At 34.7% G+C, this 22,861-nt stretch overlaps 1 protein-coding gene across 14 annotated transcripts in view; it reads left to right on the top strand.

The window, feature by feature from the left end:
- DMD (dystrophin) overlaps positions 1-22,861 on the top strand; it is a 1,142,416-nt gene that overhangs the window by 461,535 nt on the left and 658,020 nt on the right. For all 14 annotated transcript variants that reach the window (XM_088160350.1, XM_088160356.1, XM_088160354.1 and 11 more), the window contains 3 exons: positions 293-468; positions 9,910-10,033; positions 17,498-17,585. In XM_088160350.1, coding sequence (XP_088016476.1) covers positions 293-468; positions 9,910-10,033; positions 17,498-17,585 — 388 coding nt within the window. The remainder of the gene's footprint in view (positions 1-292; positions 469-9,909; positions 10,034-17,497; positions 17,586-22,861) is intronic.

Raw genomic sequence — 22,861 nt, 5'->3', positions numbered from 1 at the left:
GATTCCATTATAAAATTCCATTCATTTCTTTCCTTCATTCAGCACGGATTCCAGGGAACTATAAGTTCATTAGAATCCTTTCTGGTTTTGATATTGGCTTTTGCAGATATCTTATTCACACAGCATGAGTCTGATAAAACAATCTAGCTTGAGTTGTGTATAATGTTTTTTTCTGAAGGTCAGCCTATGATCAGATGAGAGCAGTTTCTCATTATTTTCTATTGCTCCTCCAAACAATCTTTACTGAAGTCATTGAAATAATGTATGACCTCTGTTTTTGTACTTCTCACAGATTTCGCAGGCTGTCACTACCACTCAGACATCAGTAACACAGACAACTGTAATGGAAACTGTAACTATGGTGACCACGAGAGAGCAAATCCTGGTTAAGCATGCTAAAGAGGAACTCCCACCACCTCCACCCCACAAAAAAAGGCAACTCCTTGTGGATTCAGAAATTAGGAAGAGGTGAGAATCATCAAGAGACAGAAAGAGAATACTGATAGAGTCTGGACAAAAATGCATAAATAGTCATTTGACTGCAATATTTTTCTCTATGCTATTTTGAATTTAAAATTATATTTCTGTTCTCTACTAGGGTGCCAGCTGATTATTATCTTTCTTTACTCAGCTTGAGTTATGGATTATGTTGTTCTTCTATTACACCTATTTAGCAGTATAGAACATTAATGATTACATTAATACTATTGCATAGTAATTATAATCAAGTATATTCCATATGTATGGCATTGTGGGGATCCCACTTGACTAAGGTCTTGAAACGTGATGGTCAAGAAGCATTCTATTAATTCTCAGATTTTCATATTCTTTAAGAAAAATTTTATAATACTAGAAATTAATTTTAAAATACTTGTAATGAAGATATTGCCTTCTTTCTAAAGTTCATTGTATTCTTCTGGGATTATGGGTCAGGAGTAAAAATAGACTAGTATTTGGTGAAACATGCATTATTATTATTACTTTCAGATTTTTTTCATGTGTAACTGAAGTACAAGGGATTTTAAACTGATGCTGAACACTAGTTATAGTCAGGAGAAAAAATTCTGATGTTTTTAAGCAAAATTGGCTCAAGCACTAAGTTCATAAATGAGGGCTAAGAAGGTAGATTTCAAACACTCATGGTAATATTAATTTTGGAATTTGTTTTTTTGATATTCAAATAAACATGAATTCCAAGGTAATAAATTCAAGGACTGAAAAAGATGTCAATCTGCATTCAGTGTCTCATTTCTATAGACAATATCTTTATTTAGTTCAATGTGTTTACCAGGACAAGTATTTTCTTGTAAAATAGTGTTTCACTTATTAAGAAAAATGAAATATAGGAGGACTAGGAGCAATCTGACTTCTTTTTAATTGAAGCTTTATGCTATTGAAAAAATAGGTACTTTTTATATGTAGGCGTGGTACCTGTGTTTAACCATTCTACAAGTAAGGTTTCTAGTTCAGTATTATTATTTAGGAGTGCTGTATATATAACATGAGAAGAGTTATTCTCCCCCTTTTTGTTAAATTGGGTAATTATTTCTACAGAAAATGCTTGGTCTAAATAAGTTTGTGAGCTAAATTTGAATGAATTGAATCTATCTCCAAAGTCCTCATTTGGAATCTGTTTTTTCCCATATCATAGGGTAAATTAAATAATAAATGAGAGTTATATTTTGCTAACATATGCCCAAGCATTCAAAATTATGCAGAGCAATGACTGTCAGCAGACTTGTAATTCCTGAATTTGTCGAAGGAATTTTTAGATGTCAGTGTTGTTACTTATTAGGAATTATAAGCCTCAGCATTCTTGTTACTGTTTCAATAGTAATGTGCAAAGATGAGAAACAGGATGTAGGCCCTGTTAGCTTATATATGACAGTAAACCTTTAATGTGTCATGGTGCCTATCATTAAAATAGTGATCTGCTTTATTTTGAAATTGAAAAAGTAAGAATGAAAATTTCCCTGCAGTTTCAAAGTATTTAAATAAATGATATTTTAAAACTTTTTTTACTTTTTTTTCTGAAGTGAAAATTTTAAGAATGATCTTACTTCATAAGGAAGCAAAGAACAAGATTACTGTTATAAAAGAGAACCTTATCTTAGTTGAAACACAGTGAAGTAGTATGACGTTTTTAAAACTTAGTTTTTAATTCTTCAAGAAAATTGTTGCTATATGCACTATTATAAAGCTGGAGACCAATTGGCATAGAAGTTCCTTTTTCGACTACTCTATATTTACTGTTAGCATATATTTTCCTTCTTGCTCATATTCTTTTAATTTGCCTTAATACTGAAAGCAAACTTGGCAGGGTACAGCAGAACACAGACTTCATACTCATCATGCAAGGAGACTGCCTGAGGGCAGGAATTAGCTGGATTATGGGAATTGTTTTTCTTCCAAACTACCTTGGTTTATAGAAACTGATAATTATGTGTTATTACAGTGCTTTAGCTGATGTCTGTCTAAAGCACTGCAACTAACAAGTTTATATATAAACCTGATTGATCCTTGTACAGAAAATAGGATGTGTTATAAACGTTGAGACTAGGATTGCTTTTAGATATATTACTGGTAGTTCTGCTACAAAATTTACAGTATGTTAATAATTTTTTTACCATGCATAATAGGTTTCAGGGGTTTTTGATTCGTTTTAATGCTATCTAAAATATGTGCATTCGCCATATAATTTCTGTTTAACTTTTGGATAAGAGTCAAGATGGAGCAATCAGTAGTTCTCAGTCTTTGCCTGGGATGACTTTAGATACTTGAATAAGTTGTGCTTTCTTTTAGATATTTAAAATCAGAGTCCTTTTCATTTCTACACAGGTTGGACTTTTATTTTGATCTGCTAGGAGAGAAATCTCACTTCCACAAGGAAAAAGGGAGTTAATGTTTAATATGCTCTAACTATTGCTTTTGTGCCAAAATTACTAGATCTGTTTTAATAATGCAATTGCACCAGCACGTGAGAACTAGTTCAGTGTGACTTATAGCTGTGAGTGGACCTACATTCTGGAAAAGTGCAAAGTAAATGCTGGAAATGTCCACAGCTGTGTAGCAGGATGAACGATGGTTATATTATTTGCAGGCAGTGCTTCTCCCTTCAGATAATATTTTTGGCATTTCTAACTGAACAGAGGAAGCACCAAACCCCACAATTTATGTACCTTTAGTCTCTAGGAAGTGCAAGCAGATGTTCTACAGTGGGAGGTCCAGTCAATAAATAACTTTGGAAAAAACACTTTGAGGGTAAACTTTGGGGAAGAAGTTTCAGCATAGAACAACAGTTTTTGTGATGGTTTTTAATGAACATGTAAAAATGAACACATTTTTATAGTATGTTTTTTTTCTCTCTCAAAGACAAGAAAATATAAACTTGTTTTAGACATAAGCATAATAATGGAAGAAGAAAGCTCATCTAAAATTTGGGTGCTCAGTTAAAATGTCCACTGGCACCTAGACCCCTTTTTGATCAATGCTTTTTTTTTATAAGAGAAAAAGCATTGTATTCCCAAGCAACCAGTCATTTATTTTCTGGGCGCATTGTTGGCCACAAGATCTCTCAGGTTTTTTTGTTTGTATTCAGTTGTAGCTGCACCCAAGGATAAACAAAGCCCACAGTGCTGCATGCCTTTTGATTAAAAAAAAAAAAAAAAAAAATCTAAAGAATGGGGGTTCTCAACCTACCTGTCCTACATCATTCTGTATTGTGTGTGTTTACAACCAATATTTTCCGTGAGCACTTAATGATTAATAGTTGGTGGTTATTCATTTTAGTTTTGGTTTGATAGAAAAGTCCTAGCAATTACTGAAGGCTTATCAGAACCTTCCAAAAGTGAATAGCCAGATTGTGTTGTACTTTCTGCACTCACAGTACACACTGCATGCTGTTGCTTGGTATTTTTAGGCCTGGGAGGAAAGACAAATTGGGGGTTGAGACTTTTTTGAGGTGGTGAATAATGCTCCCAGGTTTTATCAGCTTTTTTCATCAGTTCTCAGATTTTAGTTAGTAGTGTTTCTGTAAAGGATTATGCTTGAAATAAATTCATCAGGCCCCATTGCCACAGCTTTAAAAAGATTTGTACTCCAGATTTACTTCTCTATGAACTAAATATTTTATAGATACTTGATACTAAAGGGAGGAAGAGTAGTTTCGCTACTCAGCAAATATTGTATTAGTGTACTGTGTAAGAGCACTGCCTCCCATTACTAAGCCAAGGAGAGAAAAAAAAAATGGATGGATAAGATTGAAGCATCAAAGTTTCTAGAATGCCAAGTGTTTTATCAGGATTGAAAGTACAAAAATCTCTATTTAAACTGAAGAAATTAAGAAGAAGCAATTTGTCTTGTAGACCAATAACATCTGCAGGACTGAATGTCCCACTTCCATTGTTCTTATTTACTGTGGCATGAACACATGGGAAGGAAGCTGTTGCTTTTTTCTCGACTCTTAAAGCAAGTTTTTGCCATAAGTGGAAGAAAGCAGAGATAAGAACCAGATTATTTTTATTTATTTATTTATTTCCCCTCCATCCTCCACCCTCCAAAAAATCTAAAACTTCTTCAGGACTAATGCTTCAAAATGTCAGAATAACTCAGGTGAGTTAAGTTCTGTTACTAGTCAAAGAAAAGCTCCTTTTCCCACAGGACTCAATTTGAAACTGAGAAAGATAAAATACTTGGAGCTGTATAACAAGAACTTGAAATGCACATTTGAGGCACTAGGGCTAGAGATAAATGTAACTCAGCTGAGGTGATAGTATTTAAAAACCTGTAAATGGGAGAAAGGGATGAAAGATAACATATTTATTTTCATGTCATTTACATATTCTGGGAGAAAATAAGTAAGTTGTGTATCATAGCAAAATCTGAAAACTACTCTGTACAACAGAGGCTAAGTTTTTAAGTAGCAGACTGGTTAATATTTAATAATAATATATTCTATATTATATAATAATAAGAGCTGGTTAATATTTAATTTAAAGATATTTTTAATATTAATATGCTTCAATAACGACCAAAGCTACCTTTCTTTGCATTTTGGTAAATGCTTCCTAAGGTTTCCAAGGAAAGTCTACTTGTCATAGCATTATTATTGTTATAATGTTAATCTGAAGATTTCAAAGAGACTCGATGCCCTTTGAAGAGCAAGGTGTGTTAAAACAGGATAGTTGCTCCATCTAGTGTTTTTTTTTTTCATTTAACAGCTGTTGAATGACCTTTTTGAAAAGAGAGAACCCCTCACTTGTTTATTATTATTATTAAAATTATTATATTTGGGATTCCAATCCTTCAATATTTAGAAAAGTTCGGATTTTTATAGAAAAAAATTATCAAAGGAAAATTATAGGGACTTTATAATGGTCTTTTTGATAACAATTGATTCATATATCCCATTTTTGTGCGGTGAATTATGTTAATCAGGACTAAATGGTGATTGTTTAGCACTTTTACAGCCCCTCCATTGGGTTGTTTGGCCCTTATTCTCTCACGAAATGCAGTTTGTGCTCTGGTATTGTTATCTAATGATGGGTAGAAAATTCAAAAAGAAGAAAGTCATGTCTTCAATTCTCCAGATAGTTTTTGATTTCATTATATCTGTAGCCAATTCCAGAGGAAAGGAAAAGGTGACCAAGACACAACAGAATAGTTTTCTGTTGCTTAGAGAGGGAATAATTAATAAACATTTTCATTTGGAGTGTAGGGAAGAATGGATATGTTGAGGTTTGTATACATGGGCTCTTCTTAATGCTTGCTAAGCATTTATCCTTTATGCTTTTTGTGAGGTGAGAAATGGATTAGTGCCAAATAAACAGAATTTATATTCCTCACATTTAGCACCTGAAATTACCAGCAATACTATTGGGGTGGTACCAGTCAGCACTTGCTGCAGGTCGTGATGATTTGGTTTAAAAGTCCTCTGTACCTGATGGTTCTAGTGAAGTTTCTTTTGGAGATACACACTTGGGATCGATTTAATATTTGTTTCCATGCCTTGCTATGCATTACAGAAATGCACTGGTCATAATATTGATAAGGCTAAACCTAATAGTATCACAAATGTAGAGGGAGGGTCAAAATGTTATTCCAAAGGGAAATAAAATTATTTGACAACTAAACCTAAAACAATAAGAAGGTAAAAATATTTTTTAGGATAAATTGGTGGTTGAATTAGAAGATAAGAACAACTCTATTTATCAGCTACAAATACAGAGGAGGAAGAAAGACAGCAGGGAATTAGATCAGAATAATTCTTCCAATAGGCACCATGTGCTGTAAAGTTGTTCTTTGATATGTTCTAGGCAGTGAAGAGCTACAAGCTGAGAAAGATCTCTGGTGTGCTGGGGATTTCAGTCCAGACATGGAAATGAAATAATTCAATAAAGTGGTTCTTGGATCAAAGTTGTATCATTCCCTGCCAACTCAATATGTAGATAAATGGTTTTATGTCTGTCCAAGATTCACAGCGGTGACAGGCCCAGTGTGATTTTTGTTTAAGGAAGGAAGGAAGGAAGAAAATGAGCAAAGGAAATGTTCAAGCAATTTCTGTCTGTTAAAAGTACTGAAACCACTGTCTGTCCGTGGTAGCAGTAGCATAGTAATGTAGTTTAAAGATGAAATTCATTCAGATTCAAGATAAGATTGTGTACCTTGTTGGCCACATGACAGGAAGATACTTCACACTTCATATTCCTATGTGAACTTGCTCAACATTGAATTTGTTTGTCTATCTATTTACTCAAAGAATATTTAAAAGTCATCTTCATAATTTTAATCTATGCTGGTCACGTTTTCATGGAAAATTCTCCACAAATTGATTTTCTGGATCATCCTAAGCCATATGCCCATCTCAGATTCCCATTCCAAACTTTCTTACTAGATCACCAATTATTTGCTCATAATTGGCTCCTTGTTCTGGCTTTCCTTTTCTCTATTAAATACATTATAAACCTCACCTTTGAGGTATTTCACAATTTAAATGCATCACATTTTTCTCTTCTCTGCATGGAATTTCCAACCCAAATGCCCTCCAAATACCTAGAGTAGGATACTCTTGTCCTACTAGAAGTCTCCTATCTAATAAAAAAAGTATGAAAATCACTAAGTGACAAGAGTTAATTTGCTTATATTTTACAATAAAAACAAATCTCCATTTGAACCCAGCTGACATGTGCTGGCATGTGAAGAGAGGGCTGGGGGACCAGTAAAAATAGTGTGGAATAGCAGAAGAAAGATTAAGTGGAAAACAAAAGCATGACTGCTGCATGAAGAATAAATCCCTTGCTTCAAATGGATTTTTTAGGTGGCAAGCATGCCAATGTACATGCTAATTTAGGGTAATTATTTAGAGTAATTTTTCAAGTGATTTTTGGTTTGGTATCTTCCTTTGATGTATTTTTACAAATTCTACCTGAACTGAAGTTTGTTGGGACAGAAAAGCAGTCTTGAACTATTTTATGTCTAAAGTATTCTTGTTCCTAGGAGATTTAAAGACTCTTTTTATACTTCAATATCAATCTAGAGCTAATATAATTTCTAACTGTATCTGTGCTCAGAAAGGAAGTATCCAATCACTAAAGCAGAATGATTAAATGTCATTTCTACCAGTGTTTCCTCCTTTTACATGAGATAAACATGACAGTGATTTTTTTTTTTTTTTTGTCTCACTAGGTAAGATGTCCTTACCTTAAAGGTATTTATGCACTGCAAAAAGATACTTAGACTTAAATTTTATGTATTTTAATTCTTTTCTGCCTCCTCTCTATTGCCCGTTTTTGAGCAGGAGGCTTTGTTTCTGAAATTATATTTATCTTCAGAAGAAACTGCAAGTGACAGAGCAATCTGTTATGTAGGATCAGCTTTGCCATATCAGAGAATCATATCGTATTATAGAATGCTTTCAGTTGGAAGGGCCCTTAAAGATCTATGTCTAATACTTGCCACCATCTGATGGCCATGAGATGTGTTCCTAATTATTGTGTTTTACTGTCAAAACTATCCAAAATGTTTCCATTCCTCTTCCAGCTGTTGCAGACGCAAGGGCTAAATCCTTTTTTTTGAAGAATTGATCACTGATAAACATTTTTTTCTGTCAATTTCCCTCCTTTACCAGTGTAAAACCAGGCTATTTTTCAGAGAGTTGGTCTCACTAATTCTACTTGCCTGAAGATTCAGAATGGAACAAATGTCATAACTCATGCAATTTTACCTGCAGTCAAGGAACTTGGGTACTCAGGGACTGGTAAATGTCATTGCTATCAGATGTCTGTTGTTTTGAGATCATCAAATATGCAGTTATTATTTGTAGAAGAGAGGATAACATTTTATTTCAAGAATTGCAGTTGATTTAATGATCAGAAATAAAACTGAAGTAAGAAGCTCTCAATTGACTGGGGATTAGAATCTGTAACCAGCACAGACATTCCTTGAACCATCTGGGAATTTTTGTCTTTTGCCTTGGAATTTGTAGTTCTTTATAAAAACTGAATGCTTCTGCACCTTCCATTACTTCAAAGTCGCGTTTTTGGTCCTTGAATGAGTATTAAATTAGTGTTATCAGGATTTTTTAATCAAAATTATTCCTAAGAGTTTATAATTTGAATGTAGAATAATGGACTGAGATTAAGGCAGCATGTGATTCTTTTTCTTTTGCTTTCATTATTTATGAATATAAAAAATCGCAGTGGAGAAGGAAAAAAAAGGGAAGCATAAATATTAGCTCAAGCATGGAACTCTTTCTTGTATTCATTTTTCATTTCTATATACGTAGATTTATGAAGCACCTGGTTTTGCCTTACAACCTTGTATTTTAGAAGTATAAATCCTTGTATAAATTAAGTGTATTTTTATTAAATCATTAATTCCTCCAGGGGTGTAACTGTTGTTCAAGTTGCTGTTTTTAGTAGATTTGCAGATGCATGCAGATGATACAGCCTATAGTCACAAAGAAAACTGAAAGATACAGATTGTTATTCTTTTCCCCCAGGTCTTTCTGCTTTATTGTGTTCTCACTGTATTGCTGCAGTAGGAAAGTCAGCTGCAAAAGGGGATATAAATATTAGGACATATAGTGCAATAAAGAAATGGAATCAAGCAGAGAATGTGGCACAACTGAAAAAAAAATAGTCTGAAGCTTCTTGTATTAAAAACTGCGGTAGATACTAAATCGCAGTTTGAAATTTCTAAACATTAGTAATTTAAATATCTGCATTTTGAGACATTACCTGAAGAACGGTTAATATAAAATAAGCTCAGTTCTAAAGGAGTTGATGAAAGAATCCAAAATGTACTAAAGAGGGCTGTAGAGTGAAAACTAGTTATAAATTAAGTGCAGAGATTTGGGCATCTTAATTTTGGTTTCTAAAGCTTTAACTGTGGATAATTATAGTTTGCTTGTTGATTAGTGATTACATTCTATAACAAATTTGAGTTAATCAGAAAAAGCGGCTTTCATCAATTTTTCTGCTTGAATTTCTTTCATAATATCATCATCACAAGCTGGGACAGGGATCTCACAGGTTTGAAGGCTGTGTTTGGTCACTTGGATAAGCCTTACATCCTCATCTCAGCCAACAGGACTTGTGGCACTCTTTCTTCACTGATAGACATTTCTTTCATGTCTTCCAAAAACATCAGCTTGAAAAATTAGAATGCTTACTGTGAAAATTATTGCATCTGCTCAGCTGTCAAACCAGGTCTTAAAAATGAAAAAGTATTTCTAAGTTTCTAAACTTTAGAGCGAATAGTTCTACAAACTCTCTGACGAGACACGGGAATTTAAAACTTGCTGGTAGAAATTGCTGTTTGTTCACTTGTTTAAACAACCACGTTTGCTGCCAATCCTGTTTTCGGGAAGTGTGGAAGTCTGAAGCCTTGCTGTGCTTTTGTGTCTCTCAGGTTTGACTCGGACAGCACGGAGCTGCACAGCTGGATGACGCGCTCCGAGGCAGTGCTGCAGAGCCCCGAGTTCGCCGTCTTTCGGAAGGAAGGGAACATCTCCGACCTCAGAGAAAGAGTCAATGTAGGACAAACTGCTCCTGTGCATGTCTGTTAGCCTGCATGAGCTTGCCAAAGTGCTTCCAGAGCCCAAGTTTAAACGATTTCAAATGTAGACTGACAAGCTTTGATGGTCCAAGATAAATTTAGGAGTGTTCGCTGTTTCTGTGAATTTCAGATTTTGGCACCAAAATTACTACACAGGCTGTCTGAACACATAAATTTTTGTTGTTGTTTTTGTTCATGCATATTCATATTAAATTAAGGTATTCTAGACACATGAAAGTCTTATGTAAAGTTATACCAAAGGCTATATATCATTTCTTAAATATGCAATATAATTCTATACTGACAGCTTAATTTGGCATTATACATGCATAAACTGAAGAATATGAAAAATGTCACTGGAGTGGATGCTAAAGAAAATCTATATCCATTTCCTTTTACAAAGCTGTAAAATATATATGGCAATCACTAGTTTCCACAGGGCTTTTATTGTTTGGGGTTTTTTTACTCTATTGTAGTACCATACCAGAACCAAAAACTGTTCTTTCCTGCCAAAGGGAATGGTTCTGCACTGCTTAAGAAGTAGCTATTTTTGTGTGTCTGTGTGCCACAGACTGAATTACTGAATTTAGCCCTTGAAAACTAAACTGTTACAAATTTTCTTCCTTATTTAATTTTTGTAGATCAATGAAAAAATGCCCATCTTTTCCAAGTAAGAGAAAGGGGTGGTTTTTATAGTTATCTCGAATAGTAGCATAGTATGTTATGGAATGTCATTAAAACCTGTGTCGATACATACTCCTAGAACACAAAGAGATGAAACAAAGTTTCTGTATTGAATTAAGATTTGCTGCTGGTTTTCCTCATTTTTTGCTTTTCCATCATAAATCAGGTATGATAACATTGAGTAACATGGAATTTTGTGCCTGTAAGTGTACATTTTTTAATTCCATGTTAAATTCTTATTTATATTGTCATGAGTGCTAGAAATTATGCATTCTAATGGAATATCTCTAATTAATTCATGCCACAACTTCATGTTATGTGAAATATACATAAATATATATGTGCAGACTGGATCAAATACACAAAGTAGATTTTATGGGTTCACAGGCTTCCATACTGAGTTAAAAATATTCATCTAATACATTAATAGATATGCAGTTAATTGTCTAAGTGCTCCAATCTGAATTTTAAAAGAAAGAAATAGAAAAATATCAAAATACTCATCTCCCCTTCATATATTCACATTTTGAGGAACATATTTATTTCAAGGATGAAAATTAGCTCATCTTGACCTACGAATTACTCAGGCTACTCACACTGTCAGGTTTCCCATTGATTCTACCTCATACTCTCTAAGACTTTATAAAAGCATTAAAGGATCCAGGAGCCATGGTTCACCTTCCTCCTTCTTTCCTTTCTTTGCTTTTGAAGAGGTCGTGCTGCAAGTGAAGGAGTGGAGGTGGGTGAACCACAGACCTCCTCTGGTCCCAGCTTGAATTCCACCAGCTCATGCCTTGCCTTTGCTGGAGATGAGGAATGGCACTGGGGATGGGAGGCCACTACCTCCACATTTATCCACATCTCTTTTCAGCTGATGAAAACAAACATAATACTGGAGAAGGATGTGTGGAATTTGACCAGTGCATGTGCATTTAAAGTTTGAATTCAAGATAAACATAAATATCTCCTGCTAAAGATAGCAGGAGATACTCCAGACGGTCCTTTGATATCCTTGGAAATTTAATAAATTAATTGTTAACAGATAAATTTCAAGTTTCTTTTTTTCTTCAGCAAAGGAGTGCAGAAAAGGATCTGTTTTGTATCAAGAGAGATCTGAGACAAACCAGTCATTCTAAATAGATATAAGAAAAATTCATATGTATCCTTCATTAACATTGAAAATATTTTTAAGGGCCAAGACCTATTTTAATTTTGCAGAGTGTCACTGCTTTTAAAATGAATATTTTATAGATAAAATCAAGTTATATTTAGGGGTTTCTAGTTGCTCTAAGAGAGAAAACATTCTATTACATGTATTAATTTGATAGTGAGAATTCTGAAAGATGGCACTTGACAAGTGCTACATGGACTGTGTGTTGAATGGTTTTCAGTTAGCATAAGTCTTTGGACATAATTTTTTTTAAAAGTAAAGAAAAATATCGGTTTTTTATGAATGCCAGGTCTTAAAACTTGTCCTGACCTGACTTTTCCTGGTATTTTCTCTGTCTCCATCTATAAAATGAGAGACAAAGCAGAAAGTACTCTTCAGTTCATTGATTTGAACAGTTTCATTGCTGCTTGCTAACACTTTTAGTTATTAGTTCTCTCAAAATGAACCTCAAATCAATGGAAAATAAGATAGTGTGTGTTTTAACATATTGCATAATCCCTAGTAAAGTTGTGGAAGGCGTATTAAAAAAGAATGAAATGCAGAAAGGAAAACATATGTGAGAGATAATTGAAATAGATTTTATTGTACTGTTGTGCTTTAAGCCCAGCTGGCAACTAAGCACCACACCTGCTCACTTCCCACCACCCACCTCAGTGGAATGGGGAGAACCAAGAGTAAAATCTGTAGGTTGAGATAAGAATAGTTGAATGAAATAAAGTAAAATATAATAACGATAGCAAATAATAATTCAGATACTAGAAAGAAAGCAACTAACAACAAGCAAGTGATGCACAATGCAATTGCTCACCACCTGCTGACCAAGACCAGACTCCCTCCCTGAACCCAAAAAAGGCCCCTTCCAGGTAATTCCCCCAGTTTATACACTGAGCACACGGTGTGGAATATCCCCCTAACCAGTTTGGATCACCTGTCCTGGCTGTGTTCCCTCACAGCTTTTTTTTATTTTGTGTATCACTGGCAGAGCATGAGACACACACAAAAAAACAAGTTCTTAAGATAGACACAGCTTAGAAAACCCTAAACATGAATGTTATCAATATTATTCTCATAACGAATCCAAACCACATCACTGTCCCAGCTACTGAGAACAAATTCACTGTATCCCAGCCAAAACCAGGATTTTCACTGACATCCACAGTCATACCCCAGTGTTGTACTCGTACACACTGCATGTGACCATCTAGACGTCTGCAGAAATCCCATCTTGCCCTTACTTTATCATTTAGGTGTTTTTGTCTGTATGAGAGCATAAATTGGCATATCACAAAGCACCTATGCTTGGCTGACATCAAAACTGTCCTTTATGCCCTACCGTAGTCAGTGCTGAGTCCTAGAGCCTTTTTGTGATCACTTTCTTATCTGCTGCTCTTTTGGGAACAGGTTACTAGTTTTAGATTTGTTTTTCTTGTGGCAGCTTGCTCCTGCCCATCATTTTTCATGGATGAGGGGTCACTTCCATAAGATTTAGTGGAAGTGCATCTGCTGCATGATATAGACAGAGACGTCAGAAGTGAAATCCACAAGGAAATCTCTTTTGCCATCGTTGGTGATTCATAAAATGCAAAATCTTGCTCCCATCCCAGCTCAGAGGAGTCCTGTGGGAGACAGAGCCAAGAGCAGGCTGTATGAAATGCACTGACTCTGTTTGCTAAGCCAGCTGCTCTTCAGATCCTGGCAGGAAATTAGCCTTTGGCAGATGTATTATGTAGCTTGACTATATTAGATATGTGCAAAAAGTCCATTCCTATGTCTGGGGAGAAGAAAAGTATTTATATCTCTTCCCTGATACAGAAGAAAGATATTTACTTTACCTGGGCAGGGAGACTGCAAAGCCATAAGAACAGAAGTTTCATTGTTGAACAGCCATACTCCTAAATAACAGAGACATCCAAACATTAACAAAGTAATATTTTTATACTGCATCCCATCATAAATATTCTACAGTTAGAATGTGTGCTTTACTAAAATCAGACCTAAGAATGACTCAGGACCTTTATGATTTTCTTAAGCTCTAATGAGCTTTTGGTACTGAAAATTCAAATATATGAAGGTTCAGGTGCGAAAACCTCCACAATTTCAGGCAGTAAATCCTATTTAGTAAGTTGGATTTGAGATTACCCAACAAGAAACTGGAAATAAAATTCCTTGAAAGGCGTTTTGGTTAGCCAAGAAGAAGCACCTAGAAATTCAGAATCAAAGATGAACACAAGGAACAGATGTAAGGGAAAATGTCAGATATCCTAGACAATTAAATTTATTCTCTTGGCATTCTCAGAAGCCTCATTCTCATATGTTTGTTTTGTTTTAGTGACCTTTTCCAGGCATGCTTTGTTGGGCGTGGATATTTGAGAGCTGAATCCCTGTCAGAAGTGGTGATGATAATGTTGCCCTCTGTCCTCAGGGGTGATGGGTCACCATCACAGGAGGTCAGGGAATACTGCTGCCCTGCATCCTTTCACAGAGCTCTCAAAGAAGGATGCTGATTTGATATATGAACAACATCCAAATTTCTCCAGTCATCACTATTTTCTAGGTTATGAAGTCATTAACTGCCAACTAAAGGCAGTTAGGCCAAGGTCAAATAAAATGTTTAGATTTGTAAAAGTAGCCCCTTTGCCTCTGGCTAGCTAAAGATGAATTTATATTTTTTTCAATAAATTAAAACTTGGCTATAATGCATTTGCATTGCCTGTTACAAAGTAGTCCAAAAGAGAATTAATCTCTGCTTGGACAAAAGCCTGTAAATTTAACCTTTCCCTCTAATATTGGTGGTGTTTTTGTTTTTGTTTTTCTTGAAAAAAATCTTTTACAGAAATCAAAAAGAGTTAAAAAAAGGGAGGAGATTATATATTTGGAGATATTTTGAAGTGGATTAGCCACCATTGACAAAAAGTGCTTATTACAATGTACAGAATTTAAGTTTCAAAGCTTCACAAATCTCTTCAAAATATCCCATTCTACTTGTGCCTTAAATGAACCTGGATCAATAGTATGGTCCCATTCAGCAAAGGAAAACATTAAGAAAACAGAACCAAAGAGATAAATGAGAGGTGTTTCCAGGACTACTCCATTCATTTCTAGGCACTTCACACAGGGTTATGGAAATACTTCTGAGGATCTTAAAAACCCAAAACAAAACTTGCAGGTTTGGCAAACGATGGCAGAGTGTACAGACTAATGGCAGGAACATGTGGTCAGGGTTTTGGGTAACTGGAGTGAATTTTCTCCTTTCTTCCCCTGCCACATCATCAGTCTCTCCTCCTTTGGTTATCACTGTGCTTCCTCTGTGTGTTTGTCCTCCTGCAACCAGTGTTAGACCTTCATTTGTATAATATATGGCAATTACATAAAAATGAATGGAGAAAAATAGTTGACAGAAAGTTTGATATGTGTCAAATCTTGTATGTTTATTTAAGGACTCCATACATACTGCTTATATTTTCTACCAGCACCTGGGAACTTGAATCTTTTAGGAAAGAAATGGACATTTCTCCATGTTTTCCTGCACACATAGTATATGCTGGGCAGGGTAGGGTTAATTTCCACAAGTTTTTACGTCATATCATTTTTATATTTTGAAGATATAAGTTTTCACATATTTTATGAAGTTGGGTTTTTTTAATGATTTTTTTCTGCTCACTACAGTTATATACACATGATAATTACACACCTGGTGTTGCAGACGGAGTAGAATTATTTTCAGTATATTTTAGTGTTTCAATGATTCCTTTGAGTTCTCCGTAGTTATTCTCATGTTAATTATACCTGGCTTTATAGACAGAGTAGTATTAATTAAGATTCTGTAAGAGACTTTGGAACTCTGCAGGGAGTTAATTTACTTTTTTAATTTGGAAAATATTTAAATTGTTCTGTGGAATGGTACAAGATTTTATTGACCTACAAAAATGAGAGATAATTCATACAGTCATCTGTAACTTATTTGGTTTAAACTTCATAATATTTCAATGGTAATTTAGTTATATATTAAAGATGTGTTTCTAAAATACAAAATACTTTATTATTCTCTAAATATGTTTTCTTTACTTATTTTATTTATCCAAAATTGTTTTAGTGACAGTGTTAAAAAGACTCTTTGAGATATTGTTGGAAAGCCTGCTGTTTAACCCTTTCTGTATGCACAAATGAATAGCAGTGGTAGGTAGGCTGAGAAAGAGTGTGAATTTAATTTAATTGAAAACTTCTCTTTCAAGTTTCTGTATCTCCTCACCTACAAAGTCTTCCAGAGAGCTGCTTCTTATTAAACTGAAGATGTTTTAAACATTACATTTTAAAAGTTATTTTAAGAGAGTTTATTCAAAGGTGTGTATTGGCTGCAACACTCTATTTGAAAAATAGTATTTCCAAGTTTAAGTATATAAGGTCATTTTTCAAAGTGCATTCTTAGACACCTACTTAACTTTCCTTCTCAGTTTAAGGAACCTTTTTGAGGTCATGCAACATCTACCTTTGCTGTGGAAATAAATAGGGTGATGGAGAAGCCCAGTGGGGTCAGCCAACCTGGGAAACTGAAACCAGGGCCAAGAGTTATATTTCCATATATATCATGTAGGATTTGGGGGGACATATCCTCTTGTATGTGTGTATCTGCTGCGGGAAAGTGAGGGACTTGATTTATGGGACACTGTCTTGGTCAGGATCTCTGGGAGATATATAGTCTATTTTATTTTTGGTATCAATTGACTGTGGGCCCTTGTTGCTTCTTTGAGCTTGTAAATTACACTTAAATTATGCAACTAATTTAGTTTAAAATCAATGATGTGACTTCATGATGTTAATGACAAGACAGCAAGGCTGTCAGATCTAAAATGAGTTTACTTTCCACCAGTATTTCTACTGACCCAAAATGATATTTAAATTTAGATTCCTACTATATCTTTAATTTTAGCAGCTGGCCTTCACTAGGCCTTACTAGCTGACCTGAACACTGGTAAGAAATTTTTGTGTACAGAAAGGTGAATCAAGAGTATTAAGTACAATAGAGACAATGAAAAGACTTTACTAAATCTGCAGTTAAATCTTCTTAATAGTCCATATATGGGTGTCTGCTGCACGTGGTCTTATCTATACATTTTATGGTTGTTATTTGTTTTCGAACAAGGCACTAACATAAGCAATCAATTTTTATATGGGTTTGATACTGTGGAATGCTGTGAATCCCTGTGATTAGGTGAGAATGGTAATTTTTTTGCTCATGAAAATGAGCAAATCTCTTCTACCACAAGGCATTTCTGTTAAATGAAAATTTTCTTTCTGAAATATTATGCTTCAAATAGCTCTTAATTTCTGTCTTTTATGTGTTTACAAAATACTGATATGTGTCATTTGTCACCTCTGTTGTGTTCTGACTCTCATTTTTTTGTAATTGACTTTGACCCCCTTCCTGGTGGTTTATGGTACCTGCTGTTTTCATTGCAAATCGGGGGGCAGTCAGGGCAATATGATGGGTTAAAAAGTCTCGAGAAATCAGGAGACATCCCTGAGATCAATTACTTTCTTGTTCCAAATCCCTCTGTTGAAATTCTCACCTTTCCTGTCATGCTGCAGGCCATCCAGCGAGAAAAGCCTGAGAAGTACCGAAAACTGCAGGATGCCAGCAGATCAGCTGAGGCCCTGGTGGAACAGATGGTGAATGGTAATTACATGGGAGTTGCTTTAGATAATCTTCTTAGGGATTTGATAAACGAACAGGTTCATATTTATCACAAGAATTATATTAGCACATACTGTCTAAATGGAACGGTAAAGTGATATTGCCTTATATTTTTTTATTATTTCTGAATGCTAAATCTGTTAATTAGAAAAGAGGAAAAGAAGTATTACCACTTTAGTACCATGCAAGGAAATGTGTTAGAAACTCACAGTAATGAATTGTATATTAACAATCTGTTCTGTGCAGAGACTTAAGTTGTAATCTTATTTTCTGAATTCTCAAAGCTTTGAAGTACATTAACATATGAGTTAGACAGCTCCAAAGGCATTACTTTAACCACTTGGGGAAAAAATGCTTCCTGACTTTTAATATACAATGTACGTTTTATAATATACAGATTTCTGTAATGTTCTGTATCATAGAAAATATAACATCTTATTGGGATTTGGAAGAAATTTTTTGGCATTTGTTTTTTTGAAGATAGTAATTGCAAACATTTTTACAACTGAACAAAGAAAAATACGTGCAAGGGTTTTGTCTTCCCCCCCCCACAAAGAAATTATTGCATTATGCCATTCTTTTGAACTTTTAAATAAAGGAAAAGCAAAACCCAAAGAAAGGTAAATGACAGTAAAACTGTAACTCATGCCATTGTTCGTATTATTAAATAATGTCTCGCCTTGCAATCAAATAATTAACATGGGCCAACATCTATCATACTGTTATGATTACCAGAAATACAGATACTGAATAAACTGATATTTGGAGCATATATTTTCTTTCAAATTGTTCCAATGTATAACCAATAATTAAATTCCTTAAAGTGAAATGCTTTAAGTCTGAGGTACTAAGGTACTGAGGTACTGGCCAAGCTAAAGAAATTTGATGGAATCCTACAATTACTTTGCTTAAGTATGAAGGTGTAATATTTTAAAAGAGACCATATTTAACATGTAGGATATATTTAATTATCGTTATTGTAACAATTGCTACAATGAATCCCTTCCCAGATGCCATGAATAGACTGATTGCAGTCTGGTAACATCTGCACTCTGTGTGAAATAATTTGGGCATTTTTCCATGGTTGATGATGTAAAAAGCTCAGATTTTTATTTTATTTATATTTTTTTAAATGTTTTCTGCTTGGGAGAATTGATTGTACATGACTTTTAGGGAAGTATCTGAAATTTGCATGCTGACAAACTGAGGTTCCCATTTTGGGCAGAAGCTGCCTAGGGCATATTTAGCCATGCTCCACTCTTCCATTGGACAAATACAGAGCTGCACCTCAAGAATTCCAGCTTAGTTTATTTGGATTATGTAGTGCTTTATGATGATTAATTTTGGTGTTAGCTGCAGAAGTCCCTGCCACCTTAAATAATGCTTATGCTGCACTGCAGTGCCTACTATGTCATGTATCAAGTAGACAGAACTCTGTCTTAATTATTCTCATGGGGTTTTAACTCAAGACTGGTTTTTGTCTCCCTCAGTCCATGGGTCCATTCTTATTCATGGTTTACATGTGGCTAGATGTGCATATAGGTGTTTCCAGAATTTCTCAAATCGCACCACTTTTTTTTTAGGAAGCACGTCTTCCAACTGGGTGGCAGGCACAGGGCAGACTAACTTAGCCAGCATGACTTTATCAACTTCTTCAACTTTGTCAGCTGCTCTGAGGTCTGTGCCATGCATTATATTGTGGTAGCCTTGGTAGCAAAAATGTTCTAGCGTGGCTGACAGATTAATTGGCTGTGAAAATGAAGATCTCTTATTGTCAAGGTTTTAGGGAGGAAACAATCCCTTTGAAAAGAGAAACAATTCCTCTGGACTTGAAACCTTATGTATTTATGGGACTTTCAACTGGTCCACAAATGCAAAGGCAAATTGAAGAATAGTGTTTGGAATGGTTAATTAATGCAGTAATTACCAGCAATAGAGAGTAGAATAAATAATTAACATTAGTTGATGAGAACTATGAAGAATTGGCAAATGGAATATCCTGTGAAATGCTCAAAATTACTCCTTGAGGCTAGAGGAAGTTAACTGCCATTGTAAAGCCATTGTACTTTTGTATACAACATATTCTCTATTTGTCTTTTCTTCCAATCATTATGAACTAATAGCAGTTAATGGTTTCAATTTAGTTCAAGTGAAAGTGAAATAAAAGTTAACAAAAAATATTAACTTTAAAACTTTATTTCAAATTGTATCAGAGTTATCGAGCTTTATATTTTCCATAGTAATTCAACTAAGTTTCTATAGTGTTTGTGTCTTGTGTCAATTAATTAATTTTGTTGTTCTTGCTGTATTCGCAAAGAACAAGAAGGAAGATTTGCTGAATCTCAAATAACGTTTTTGGAGCAGCCTTACTATTCCTTCATACATTCCTGTTCCAGTGCTGGAACTCTTTTCCATAAAATGGGAAGAAACTGAAATTAATTCCTGTGCTTGTATGGATTTGTGGGAGATCTGCAGTTTAGCATCTAGTGGAGCAAAGATGTGTTATGTTGTTTTAATGTGAAACCTTTCTAACTACCAGATTTACAGATCAAAAATGATAATGCTCCCATTGTTATTCTTTAGGGAAACGAGTCAGTGATTGAACTGATGATTGTCATGTATTTGCAGTATAATCTGTAATTAAAAGACCACACAAGGCAAACAGATTTAAGGCATAGATCAGTTCAGAAGTCAAGTGATGACAATTTTAATTGTATTGTTATTTTTTACTTGCTCTCTGTCAATTAATTCTGGACAAATAATGATTAGATTCCTTGACATTCCAATTATGTTGGCACTAAACTCCTGCCTTTATATAATATGTAAAATATTTTTTTTTCTTTGCTCATAAACAAGATTTTGAATGTAACAGATGAAGAGCATAAAAAGATGAGACTTCTGGTGGATTATAAGAGCAAGTTCAGAATGGTGGTGAACTGTTTTATCTTGTTTTTGTTTGGTTGGGGTTTTTTTGCTGGTTTTTGTTGTTGTTGTTTGGTTGGTTGGTTGGTTTTGTTTGTTTTTTGTTTGTTTTTTTTTTTGTGATAGGTAGGAGAGACAGTAAGTTCAAAACACAGGATTCTGGAGAGAATTGAATTGGTTTATTTAGGGTTTAATTTATTTGTTCCTGAGCAGAGGGAAATATTCTGAGGAAACATATTTACACAGGACACTCTTCTAGCCTTATGTAAATGTTGTCAGCCCCTGTCAGCAAAAATGTTTTGCACTGGAAAAAAGTGCCCTCTCCCAGAGCATGGCTGCTCCTGTGTTTGTAGGCAGGGTGTCTGGACATTGCCCTTTGAAAGGTTTTTGCCATCACAAGGAAAATCATTGATGCTTTTGGTGGATGCTTCTTTACCCAACCACCCACATGGGCTGTGCTCTGCCTCTCCTTGCATGAGCTTTCAAAGAACTCTGATGGTTGTAATCAGCGAAAGCTTATATATTCTGTTTGCCAGTGTCTCTAGGAAAAAAAAATCTGTTTTATTTCGTAAATGATATTACAAAATAGAATAAAAAATCTGCTGATGCATTAAGTGAAGCAGATCAGCAGTTTGAGTGGACACTTGGCTATTATAGTAGTTTAGAATAAAATAAACAGGACATGAAAATGAATAATCAGAGAATTTTGACAGGAAGCATTAAAGTGAATACAAAACAATTTGTTGTAATAAAACATGTAATTTGAAATTGCCACTATTCTGTGGAAGAAATACATTATCTTGTAAGTTACACAAGAATCGAAAGCTACAAAAAACCAAATAATATCACATTATTCTATCACAGAACTGTGCAAATGACAGATGCACTTAACAAGATATATTTCATATTAAGTGGCAATTCCAAAGCACTTGCATGTAAGGTGCTGCACAATTAAAAATATTCAGGCACAATTTGTTATGTGCAGTATACAAGGTAATAAAATTAATGGATGCACTTCAGATAATGATCTGTTTCCTCTGGGTACAGTATATTTATACAACGATTATACCAAAAGCTTTTAGAATGTGAAACATGAAAATATTATGAATCAATCACTATTCATAGAATAATGTTTTACCGAAAAATGGGTTTTATATTATTTCTTTGCCTGCTTGTACTGTAAATTTGCTTAAGTTAATGAAGAAATCAGTAGTTATCACAGAAGAAAGTTTCAAACGGGACAAGGAATAATGGAGTTTATTAAGGAGTAATAAAGTAAAACACAGGAAGTTCCATCTCAACCGAGAGGAAGAATTTCATTATTTTGGGGGTGGCAGAGCACTGTAACCAGTGCTGCCCAGGGAAGTCATGGAGTCTGCTTCTCTGCAGACTCTCCTGGACGTGTTCCTGTGTCACCTGCTCTGGGTGACCCTGCCTTGGCACAAGGGTTGGACTGGGTGATCTCCAGAAGTCCCTTCCAACCGTAATGATTCCATGATTCTGTGAAATTCTTGATTTTCACGAATGGGTTAAACTTTCCCAAATAATCTCAAGTGCAATTAACAGCCATTTTATTATATCCTTCTGGAAATGACATGCTGGCATCTGATGGACAATTTTGATTTACCTGAATGGACTGAGAAATAGAAGCTTTATAGACACATGTTGTGGAGATTTTATCATATTTTCAGTAGGATATTCTGCTTTATGAAGGTGCATCTCTGCAATATTTTGCCAACATGACTCTGCATACACCAGTTTTGTACTGTCCACTTCGGGAACATGAAGAACAAAAGCATTTATTTATGTATTTATGGAATCACATTTAGACTCAAAGGTTAGATGTTAAATTAAAATATTAAAGAAAAATTGAATAATAGTGGCTATTTTCATATATTTAAATGTCCTATGTGAAGAGGGACCTATGAGAAAAACAAGAAAGGAGGATCTGGTGAATCTAGATTTTCATCTGAAATACAGTCATCTCTGAATCCTAGAAGAAAATATTGCAGTGACAAGTATTTTTATGTGTGGAGAATCCATGACTGCACTTCTGGTAATCATAATCTCGCCTAAGGGTACTTGGAAGACTGTGGCAGCTGAAAAGAAAGGCAAGAAAGAATAAATAAAGTGATTTTTTTTTTTTTTATATCTAGTCTACCAAACTCACAAGCAATGTCTTCCAGGCTCAGAGATAATAATGAACACAGTGGCAAAGATTCTCTGCTCTCTGTTAAGAATATACAGCATTTTTATACCCAACTCACAACAGAAACAATTGTTGAAATACAGCACAGTTAAAGTCTTATTGTCTATACATATGTTTGTTCTTGCTG

This window comes from Sturnus vulgaris, chromosome 2 (genome assembly GCF_052056855.1).
Source record: "Sturnus vulgaris isolate bStuVul1 chromosome 2, bStuVul1.hap1, whole genome shotgun sequence".
NCBI lineage: Eukaryota > Metazoa > Chordata > Aves > Passeriformes > Sturnidae > Sturnus > Sturnus vulgaris.
The sequence above is the reverse complement of the archived record's forward strand: the minus strand, read 5'-3'. Positions and strand labels throughout refer to the sequence as shown.